The sequence below is a fragment of the Protobothrops mucrosquamatus genome, unplaced genomic scaffold (assembly GCF_001527695.2).
Source record: "Protobothrops mucrosquamatus isolate PMUCROS unplaced genomic scaffold, P.Mucros_1.0 scaffold1595, whole genome shotgun sequence".
NCBI lineage: Eukaryota > Metazoa > Chordata > Lepidosauria > Squamata > Viperidae > Protobothrops > Protobothrops mucrosquamatus.
In genome coordinates this window covers 84813-96811 of record NW_015387758.1, presented here as the reverse complement: position 1 = coordinate 96811, position 11999 = coordinate 84813, and the positions used below count along the sequence as shown (strand labels likewise).

Sequence of the window (11999 nt, the reverse complement as noted above, 5' to 3'; positions counted from 1 at the left end):
TCAATTCTATATACACCTTCTGCAAATATTATGCAAACGTGTGTGTGTGTGTGTTTATGTGCATAACTAGCATGTTTTTTTCTCATCTAATGCATTTTGCATAATAAATGAGTTCCATATTTTATTATATCTGTCCATACAAAGTTTTCATACAGTATGTAGACAATCCACTTATAAGTGGCATATGTACAGGTCTTCGATCCACTGAGTGAATGGGATCATATATTTATTATTATAATATAAATAGCAACATGAAATCACAGCTGCCAGTACTTTACTTGGTGTTGGTCTTTATTCACACTGAGCTTTTCCCAGGATCTAGGATGCCTGCATTGGTGTAGTATATATGAGTATCCAAGAAGTATGACTTTATGTAATTGACAGCTATTTTTATTTTATTTTGTAATTGACAATCAATTACTATTATTTTAGAAGGTTTGTTTTTGGAATAATAAACTTTTAATAAAATTTAAACAATTTAAAAGTTAATTATCCAACAAAAAGTTAATAAAGCTCCTGGCAAAAATTTGATTCAACCCAAATGTTTAAAGCTACATCAGAAGTCTTTTCAATTAATTAATTCAATGAATGGATAGGAACACATGATAAATATAACCAGTATAATGAAAAGGAAACAGGAATGATAGCTTTCTATAGAATTTTGAATAAAAATCTGTTGTTTAATAATAAAAAAGTAAATGTGAACTAATACATGAATACTATTTCCTTCTAATGAGCAAATCCTTGCTGTTTAATATAGGCTGAAACAGAATTATATAGCACTTAGGGAAAAAAATACAGCCCAATAATCCAGCACTAGAAGCCAAGATGGAAAAGACCTCTACAGCCACCATGTATTTTCCCTTGGTGCTCAAGTAAGAGGGAATAAAAGAAAACCACACACTGCAAAATACCAACATGCTGAAGGTGATAAATTTGGCTTCATTGAAAATGTCAGGCAGTTTCTTAGCAAAATATGCCACAGTGAAGCTAACAATGGCTAGAAAACTCAAGTAACCCAGAACACAATAAAACATGATATCTGATCCTTCGTTGCACTCCACCACAATTTCTTCAGCCAAAGCATGAAAGTCAAAGTTTAGGAAAGGAGGAAATATCCATAACCATACAAAACAAATCCCAGCTTGAATCAGGGAGCAGCCAAGAAGAATAAAGTTGGCCAGTCTTTTTCCTACCCATTTTTTCAATTTGGATCCTGGCTTGGTGGCCATGAAAGCAAGAACCACAGTGACAGTTTTGGCCAATATGCAAGAAATAGCTACCGAAAAAATGATGGAAAAAGTGGTTTGTCGCAAATAGCAGGTCAGGGTCTGTGGTTTGCCAATGAACAAGAATGAGGAGTGAAAACACAGCAGGAGGGATATAAGGAGATAATAGGTTAGATCCCGATTGTTGGCTTTGACAATGGGAGTGTTCCGATGTATTGTGAATATCCAAAGCACCCAAACTGTGATTACAGATAACATCAGAGCCAAAAAAATTAATGTGACCCCCAAGGGTTCAGTGAAAGAGAGGAAGTTAATTCTTTTAGGAAGGCATTGATCTTTGTTTTTGTTTGGATACTGATCTTCTGGGCATTGGAAACAATCATCTGTATCTGAAAGATAGGATATGTGATGTGTCAATATCTAGAGGAAAAAACATTTTGCCTATTATTGCCATGAAATATGTGCTTAAGTAGGCAACTTTAACCAATTTTGTTTTTTAAAAATTATCCTAAAACTTACCGAAAATATAGCATGTGGGCATTTCTGAATTGGATGTGAGCCCAAATTTCTCATAAGATATTAGAAAAAGAAAATGTGAAATTAATTTCTGACTGAGTCTTAACAAGACTGAATGGGTGCAAGTGTGTGGCCCACCCACATCTGGATATATTCTATCTTTTACCTTAGGTGGCATGGGAGTCTTTGTGGATGAGCAGATGTGAGCTGTGGCCAGGAAGGACTTTGGACAAATTCATCTGTTATGTCAATTGGCCTCTTTCCTAGACTGGATGCCCTTAAGATGCTCACTTATGCCCTAGTGACCTTGTGGATGGAGTCTGCAAGGTGATGTACATAGGATTGTTCTTGAAGACTACCTGGAAGCTTCAATTGATCCAAAATGAGGTGGTGTAAACAGTATTGGAGATGCCAATATAACACTTTTGCTTCATGGGCTGTAGTAGCCATGGTACAATTTGAAGTGCAGTTTTTTATCTTATATAAAGCCCTACATAGCATATGGGGTTGATTATTTGATGGCCACCTTCTTACAAAACATCTGCCTGGCCAATTCAGTCTTGCAGCATTGGCATACTCTGGGTTTCTTCAATTAAAAAATTCCAGGTTCTATTAGGACTTTGGAAGCAGCATCCGGAAATGTAATTCTTCCTGAGATTCGATGGGCCCCAGTCAGCTATGTTTAGAAGAGTCATGAAGTCCTGAAACTTCACCCAGGCCTTAAATGAAGGTAAGTACAGCCCACCACTTTATTACATTTGACATTTTTATTATTTATGTTTTATTAATTTGATTATAATGTTTTGAGCCACTTGGAGTCATTGAGACTTCTCTAAATGATTAAATAATTATACTGTTACTAACCAAAAAAATAGTAAGCTATTCTTAAGTATATATAATTTATGTTGTATTAATTTAACTGAGTGAACTTCTGTGATTTAATCTATAATTCATCTTTGACAGAAAGAAAAGGAGTGACGGAGGGAGGGAGGGAGGGAGAGAGAGAGAGATGAAGGAAGGAAGGAAAAGAAGGAAAAGAAGGGTCCTTTTAGTGCAAACTCTTTCTCACATGCAAGCTGTTTTTTTTCCTTTTTCAAATTCCCCAAAACAAACTTGTTTATTTGAAAAAAGAAAATATTTTAATAAATAATTTTCTAAATGATTTGAAGGATTTTTCAAACAATTACTTTTGCACACTACAAGGCATAATTAGTTCATTTTCTCTAATTTATATATGAAATTACACACAAAAATACTCATACCCCAAATACCTTCAAGATCAAGTTGTGAGTATCATGTCTCGCATCTGATTTCCTTTCTTTTTTTTTAACTAGTGCACAACCCAGACCATAATGAGTTAACTATCCACATCCACTTTCACATAATAAAACACATGCTATATACTGTATGAAAGCTATTGGAATTATATCTAATCCTACCCTTCTGATCTGAAATCTTTCCATCTTCACATGGAACACAATCATAGCAGCAAAATGGCTTTCCCTCTTTTTTTCTTCTGCTGTAACCCTGTTGGCAGTTCTCATTGCAGAGAGAAAGTGGTTGCACCTACCCACAAAAGAAAGAATTTAGATGACAACTCCTATTGGATAAGCACTACGTCATTAACTCTGCAATTTTTCCTAATGTCATCTGAGGTCATGCCTGAATATCAAATAGGCGTACTTCCCTGAAATCCAGCATAATTAAAATAAATATAATAAATAAATATAAGTAAAATAAAATAAAAAACAAGTGATATTGGTTTCTAAAGCCTGAAGACCTGACTTTACCAGTAGGCTTGGAGCCTGATGGGGAAATTTCATATGGAGGTAGCTAATTGACTAATAGCGGTTTCCACCCACCCCATATATTCTTCTTTCTTGTCCCCACTTTTAGATATATTTGGCATTTTATAGTAATTTTTATATACTTATTTATAAACATAAACACAAAGCCTTCGCTGTGTCCTTGCACAACAGATAGAACACCCTTGCTGACCTTAATAGGAAAATTAAGAAGACAGGTAAAGGTATTTGTGATGATAACTAAAATAAGCAGGGGATCGTGGACCGAGATGAAGAACTTGTTTCCGACAGGGAGAAGCGTGAATCAGGTATTACACACCAGTCATGCAAGAACAGAAAGGCATCCAAAAAGAGAAGCCACCTTCTGGTTGGTGATTCAGTTATAAGGGATGTAAATTTAGGAAAGGACACAGAGGTTTTGAAAGAGGTCAGATGTCTTCCAGGTGCTACTGCCAGTAGGGACAAGAAGCATATTTCTAAAATAATCAAGAATGCCAGCAAGGACTGTGATGTGGAGGCTATTGTACATCTTGGCACTAACGATCTGTCCCAAAAAGATGTACTCTCTGTGCAGAACGATTTCCAGAGCTTGGGGCAGGAACTTAGCAGAACAGGCTATAGACTTACTTTTTCTGAGGTTATACCAGTGCATAAAGATCAAAACGGAAAAGGCCAGCATATAGCACAATTCAATATGTGGCTAAAGGAGTGGTGTAAAGGGGAAGGCTTTGGATATATTAGTCATGATGTCAGTAGTTGGTCCCATGACAAAATGTACAAAAGAGATGGTTTGCATCCATCAAAGAAAGGGACTGAATTACTCGGCTATAAATTCACAGATATTCTGGAGGAATATTTAAACTAAACAGCAGGGACAGTGAGTTAATCGATACAGAGCATCCCTGTCCCCAGCAATCTAAAAACAATAGGGCTATCAGTGCATGTAACATAGATATGTGTGTGGACAAAAATACCAACCTTGCTGTCAAGCAAAATCAAGCTTTTAATAACGGGTGCCACACAAAGTCCACTAACCAAATAGGTGGTAAGACAATAGGGGAACTCAGGCACCACTCAGGTTATGTAGAAAGTAAACACAGGGTCGGTCATAAAGGACTCAAATGTCTATACACCAATGCACAGAGTATGAACAGCAAAAAGGGTGAACTAGAAATTAAGGTCAATGAGGGCAGATATGATATTGTTGCCATTACAGAAACATGGTGGGATGAAACCCACAAATGGAACACACAGCTAGAGGGATTTAAATTATTTAAAAGAAACAGATCAAATAAAAGAGGAGGTGGAGTTGCTCTCTATATAAGAAATAACTACATCTCCACAGAAATAGAACACAAAAATGACGAAAACTGTCTTGAATGCATTTGGGTCAACATAAAAGAGAGAAAAAATGACATTGCCATAGGTGTATACTATAGGCCACCCAACCAAACAGAAGAAATAGATGAACTTTTTGCTAGTCAGCTAACTAAGGTATATAGGAAGCACATCACCATAGTAATGGGGGACTTTAATTACCCTGACATCAACTGGGAGACAAACTCTGCACCAAGTGGAAGATCAAACAGATTCCTGACAAACCTAGCAGACAACTTTGTCTCCCAAAAAGTAGAGAAGGAAACTAGGGGATTAGCCATTTTGGATCTAATTTTCACTAACAGAGATGAAATGATAGAAGGTGTTGAAGCCACAGGAACCTTGGGAGGTAGTGATCATGCAATATTGGAATTCAACATTATGGAAGCACAAGCAATAGAACATAGTCAACTAGAGTCTTGGACTTCAAGAGAGCTAATTTCAATAAACTTAGAGAGGGGTTGGGAAAGATTCCATGGATGAGAATCCTCCAGGGGAAAACAATGCAAGAAGCTTGGGAAATTTCGAAAAGCAAGATAATAGAAGCCCAGTCTACCTCAATACCAACAAAAAGGAAAAATAACAGCTCTCAAAAGAAACCAGAATGGCTGCATAAAGAACTCGCTGACAATTGAAAGATAAAAAGGACAAATATAGAAAGTGGAAAGAGGGGCACATAACTAAATCAGAATATCAACAAATAGCCCGAGCCTGCAAAGATGAAGTGAGGAAAGCCAAGGCTCAAAATGAACTAAGGCTTGTGACCAAAGTCAAAAATAACAAAAAAAGCTTCTTTCAACATGTAAAAAACAAGAAAAAAGTGAAGGAAACGATTGGTCCATTAGTGGGGGAAAGTGGTAAGAAGGTGACTAGCAACAGGGAGAAAGCAGAACTATTTAACTCGTTATTTTGCATCTGTCTTTACACAAAGGGAAAAAACAGACCAACCTATCAAAAATAGTGCCATAAAAAACAGTATAGAAACACAAGTTAAGCTAGGCAAGAAAATGATAAGTGAGCACCTGTCCAGCCTAGACGAGTTCAAATCACCAGGACCAGATGGATTACACCCCAAGGTTCTTAAGGAACTGGCAGATGTGATCTCAGAACCACTGAACTATATTTTTCAAAGATCTTGGAGCACTGGGAAACTACCAGAGGACTGGAAAAGAGCTGATGTAGTTTCCATCTTCAAAAAAGGAAAAAAATGGGTCCAGGAAATTACAGACCTATCAGCCTGACCTCAATATCTGGGAAGATTCTGGAAAAGATAATCAAACAACGAATCAGCGAACACCTAGAGGCAAACAAAGTCATTACTAAAAGCCAACATGGGTTTCTCAAAAATAGATCATGCCAGACAAACCTTATTACATTCTTTGACCAAGTGACAAAATTAGTGGATCAGAGGAATGCTGTGGATATAATTTACTTGGACTTCAGTAAGGCATTTGATAAAGTAGATCACAACCTACTACTTGATAAGATAGAAAAATCTGGGTTAGACAGCATCACCACCAGATGGATCCGTAGCTGGCTGACTGGCTGTACTCAGCGTGTGGTCCTCAATGGAACCACATCTACATGGAGGGAAGTGAGTAGTGGGGTGGCCCAGGGCTCTGTTCTGGGCCCAGTGCTCTTCAACATCTTCATCAATGATTTGGACGAGGGGATAGATGGGGAACTCATCAAATTTGCGGATGACACCAAGCTGGCAGGAATAGCCAACACTCCAGAAGACAGGCTTAAGATACAGGAGGACCTGGACAGACTTGAACACTGGGCGCTATCTAACAAAATGAAATTCAANTCTACATTTAGGCAAGAAAAACCAAATGTACAGGTATAGTATAGGGGGTACCTTGCTCAATAGTAGTAACTGTGAGAGGGATCTCGGAGTCCTAGTGGACAATCACTTAAATATGAGCCAGCAGTGTGCTGCAGCTGCCAAAAAAGCCAACACAGTGCTAGGCTGCATTAACAGAGGGATAGAATCAAGATCACGTGAAATATTAATACCACTTTACAATGCCTTAGTAAGGCCACACTTGGAATACTGCATTCAGTTTTGGTCACCACGATGTAAAAAAGATCCTGAGACTCTAGAAAGAGTACAGAGAGCAACAAAGAGCAACAAAGATGATTAGGGGACTGGAGGCTAAAACATATAAGAAAAATTTCCTGGAATTCGATATGTCTAGTTGAACAAAGAGAAGGACGAGGGGGGACATGATAGCAGTGTTCCAATATCTCAGGGGCTGTCACAAAAAAGAGGGAGTCAAGGTATTTTCCAAAGCGCCTGAAGGCAAGACAAGAAGCAATGAATGGAAACTAATCAAGGAGAGAAGCAACCTAGAACTAAGGAGAAACTTCCTGATAGATAGAACAATTAATCAGTGGAACATCCTGCCTCCAGAAGCAGTGAATGTTCCAACACTGGAAGTTTTTAAGAAGAGACTGGACAGCCATTTGTCCAAAATTGTATAGGGTTTCCTGCCTGAGCAGGGGGTTGGACTCGACCTCCAAGGTCCCTTCCAACTTTAATAATAATAATAATAATAATAATAATAATAATAATAATAATAATAATAATAATAATAATAATAATAATAATAATAATAATAATAATAATAATAATAATAATATATTTATGGTTTTCATTTTAATGTTGTAAGCTGTCCAGAGTGACTTTGAGGTGAAATGGGTGGCAAACAAATAAAGAAATAAAGAAGCATTTTAAAAGGAACAAAATGGATATGAACAGATGAAAATATATGTTCAAATAAAAAGGGAATTTAAGATCTGGAGTCTTTTTAAAACAGTTAACTTTTCAAACTATCATCTGGGAATAAAATTCTTTTCATTTGATGTGTTTTAGAGTTGGTGACGTAAACAGATTGAGAAGCTTAATGTCAGTGATAATAAATCATTTTGAGGTGCTATTGACTGAAATTATTGAAAGAAGATAAGGCAAGATTGTCAAAAGCCATTTTAAGAGAATTTCTCAGCTAACCTGACATTTCTGAAGTCAAACTGCATCATACCTGATTAAATGAACTATGCCATGTGATGGTATCTGTTTTAATGATGAGTTCTTTATCCTGGGGATCCATCTTTCCTACTCTCACTCTTGCAAATGATTGGTTTGGGAAAATAACCCAGTTTAGAATATCATATCCAGCTGTTAATTCACCATTTTCATTGAAAGACACAATATCCCCAGCACTATTATTAAAAGTGATGCTCCTCAGGAAGGGGTGAATCTACAGAGATGAAGGCATTTTGCTCAAATCACTGTTTCCGCTACATTATTCTTCCTTTTATCTCTGCTTAGGAATTCATTCATACAAGTTTAACATTTATAGTTTTACAGATTTATAATGTACTGAAATCCTTGCCTGGGAAGGCAGAGGTAGCTGAACACACCATTAGTCAAGAAGCGGAATATTAATTTTATACTGGCATCTGCTATTGTAGTCTGACAATAGTAGGCTCCAAAAAACATATAGGCTAAGGCTAACATAAAATATATTTCTTACCAAAATTCTTTCATGGTGCCTTCTGAATATAAATTACTTGGAGAAGCTGTATTTCTTCATCTAACAGTAGGGATAGTCCTATTCAAAAGGATCAGATCTAGAATCCATTTTTTTTAAAGGAAAATGGATAGTCTATATTATGTTGTTTCTTTTTTTACAAAGTTAAATTAAGGGATAGATTCAGTAGAGATACAATCAACAAACTATTCAAGATTAATAGAGCAAACAGAGATTGCAAAAAGAGATTGATATGTCTTAGTATGGAAATATATTAGCATTTGCCTTTGGTAATGAATATACTAAAATATGTTATGCACATTTGCAATAAATACTGGAGAATGCAAAAAAAAAAAAAAATACATTACCTGCCAAGGTTTCAGATTCAGAAAAGTCAGACGATATCTATTAAATACAGCTCTTGTTTCTGGCTTGGGTTTGTAAATCTCATGCAAAGCATATGCTAAGAGATAAACAGCATTGTAAATTCTGTAGCTCTGAGAAGTCATGCTCATTTCAAAAAGAACCCCTGGCAAATGGCCCAGTTTCTCTTCCCCAGTGCATTCTTTTCCATTATCACCATAAAGTGAACAGCCAAATGCCTGTTGCCAGAATATCGGGATAAATTTGTCATTATTATCTGAATGAGGACGTAATCCCTGCAGAAAATGAGTGAATCCCAGCAGTTCCTTGGAGTGAATTGCAAAAGATAAGGCACCATGGAACAACATCATATCAAAACTTTTCTGCAAAATGTCTGACGAGAAATCCCAATGGGCTGTCATAATCCAGATTTTATTTACTGATTTAGTTTTATTGCCTTCCAATAAGTCATACATATAAATCAACCATTTAATACATGTTATAGTTCTATGGTTTGCATGTAGAACAAATACATTAACTTCAGATGAGGTTAATAACATGGATTCAGGTGAGGTGTGCATCAATAAGTCATAGTAGTTTAAATAATGAGATAATGTTGGTATATTTGCAATAATGGCTGGGCAGATGCCATGGTGAGCGAGCAATGGAGTTAAGGTCTGCACAAACCTTTCTCCATCATCATCATTGGTTGCAATGATCCCAACCCACGTCCAGTGGAAGTGCAAAAGAAGTTGTACAATTCCTGAATATTGAACTGCATCACTTGGCATAATTCGATACAAGAAAGGGAGAAATTTTCTAGCATTCATCACTGGAGCAAATACAGAATAGGCAATCTTCCCAAAAAAAAAAAAAGATAAACATGAATTTTCTCAAATATTAGTCATGGTTTTATTTCTTTTTTGGGCAATTATTGTAACATGATTAGCCACTCCACTGAATAAACCATTTAGAATAAATTCTGAAAATCCTTCATCTTCTTTGAGTGGAGATATTCAAGATATTTCAAAGGATGTCCATTTTTGAAAGACTTTTTTTTAGTATTCTCATGAGTTACCCAATCTTTGCTCTATGGCAAAAATATTTCATATGGTAAAATAATCAAATATCTTCAATCCCTTTATATTTAATGACATTGCATAGAAGACATCTGTTTTTGATACAGGCATACATTTCTCCCATGAAAGTATTGAGGCAGTAACATTTGGGAGAACAATAGAAAAGTGACAACTAGAGGATGCAATGCTGCATGGGGCCCTCAAGACCAGCTAGGAAAATGTCATGTTTACTGTTTCAGAATGGAAAATTATTGAAACCTATAAGGACATCATCACAATTGTATTTATCATATTTGATTTAAATGTAAATTATATACATGCAAATTTTAGTTTTATTTTGGCTTTTCTAAGAGTGCATATTCTGTCAAATCATCTAAATGAAGCAGCTGATCTGAAAATTGTCTTCTACAAATAAAAAGATAGGATGTGGAAATGCTTTGTGAAGCAGTCATTGTGTTTACCTGAGGAATTTTATGGACTTCTGTGAGAGTAGCCATGTAGAAGGAAATGGAAGAGTCTAATCCCCCAACCAGGGCCATCATTTTTTTTGCCTTCTCACAGATATAATTAGGAATGGTCCTTTTCCAAGTGGAAAGAAGCTTCAAAGTATTGTAATAAGTCATCCTTGCACTGGAATAAGTGTCATAGATGTAGAATCCCAGGGTAACATTTGGTAACGTTTGGGAATTCTCATTGATCTCTTTCACTGCAAATGCCATGGTCAGGACATGCTGGTAGTTCTTCAGCTTCAAACTGAAAGCAGAATTAACGTTATGAAAAAAATACAATCATTGCTTATGGAACCATTTGTTTGGTGTTATGTCAATTTATACAGAGAAAATCTATGTTATCGCCAAAAGCAGTCTTAGTTCATATAGCTAAGTAAAGACTGACATCTGAATTTTAGCAAGATTAGAGGGCAATCTATATGGATAAGTTATTCATAAGTTCTTCCTTATTTATAAAAATGTCAATGTATATGCCTCTCCTCTCCTCTTCAAAAATCCTTAAAAAGTTTTTTTTAACCCTGAATATAGAGAAATAACTGAAAATCCTTTTTCCTAATGTATGTCTACTGTGTATAAAATTGTGTATAATTAGTAATCCACATTATCGAAGCTCTACAACTCATTTTTTCTAATATATAAATACGTAAAGATTGCAATTATATTTGTATTGTCTTCCCACCCTATATATTACACATTTGCTTCACAGGTTGTTACTGAATGTCCTGAGAAATAAGATACATAACATAAATGACTCAGTATGCTCTGATGCTAAGTTTTCTTTTCCTGTCAATATAAAGTGCACATTTATTCTCATATATTGTTTCTTGGAGATTCATATACATTTTGAAATAGGAAATGTGTTAAATTTTCAGATGCCAAAAAAATCCCTCTATATTCATTTCAGTAACATCACCTGAGAATTTCAGATAAGCTTTGCAGAGAAATCTACAGCATAAGCAAGAAAGAATAAAATAGATTAAAAGGAATGCTGGGTGAGACGAAGGAAAAAAATAGAGTATAAAGCTATGAGAAAATGAACAACAATAACAAAGGGTAGAATAGTCAAGAGCCAGGGTAATAGCAGGTGAAACTTGAAACTTATGATGAAAAATGAGATTGCTTAACAGGACAAGATAGAAAGAAATATATGGGAAATAAAGGAAAAGTGTATGGTATCAAAATTAAGATTAACAATAAGTTTGATATAGTTAAACTTCATTGATCCAGCTCATAATATAGAACAAGACTGATGTAGTTTGCTGAATATTCCATTGAAAGCTGTAAAAATATTATTTTTGTCTATTTGTGTTTTCAACTTTAAAAAAGAAAAAAAGTATCCATACACAAGGTCGCATAAAGGTTTCATTTTGAAACTTTCATTGAAAGATGATGTCTCAAATACACAGTTATACTGAGTTGTAAATGCTCCTATAATTAAGTCCCCCATCTGACAATATTCATTCAGTATCTGGATGGGCTCAATAATCATACATATAGCATTCAGAGTTTTGCATTCAGCTGAATGCTGCTGCAACCACAGTATGAGCAGAAGCAACAGAAATATTTTTGCCATTCCATCAAAAAG

The 11999-nt window shown here is 35.7% G+C and overlaps 2 protein-coding genes across 2 annotated transcripts; both read right to left on the bottom strand.

The window, feature by feature from the left end:
* Positions 1-719: 719 nt before the first annotated feature.
* LOC107293366 (vomeronasal type-2 receptor 26-like) lies at positions 720-8040 on the bottom strand. The gene is made up of 3 exons (XM_015822515.1): positions 7972-8040; positions 3185-3311; positions 720-1618 (listed from the first exon to the last, which is right to left on the bottom strand). The coding sequence occupies exons 1-3, from the start codon at positions 8038-8040 to the stop codon at positions 720-722; spliced, it is 1095 nt and encodes a 364-aa protein (XP_015678001.1).
* Positions 8041-8338: 298 nt separating this feature from the next.
* LOC107293365 (vomeronasal type-2 receptor 26) lies at positions 8339-10624 on the bottom strand. The gene is made up of 2 exons (XM_015822513.1): positions 10367-10624; positions 8339-9683 (listed from the first exon to the last, which is right to left on the bottom strand). The coding sequence occupies exons 1-2, from the start codon at positions 10622-10624 to the stop codon at positions 8766-8768; spliced, it is 1176 nt and encodes a 391-aa protein (XP_015677999.1). The 3' UTR covers positions 8339-8765.
* Positions 10625-11999: the final 1375 nt, after the last annotated feature.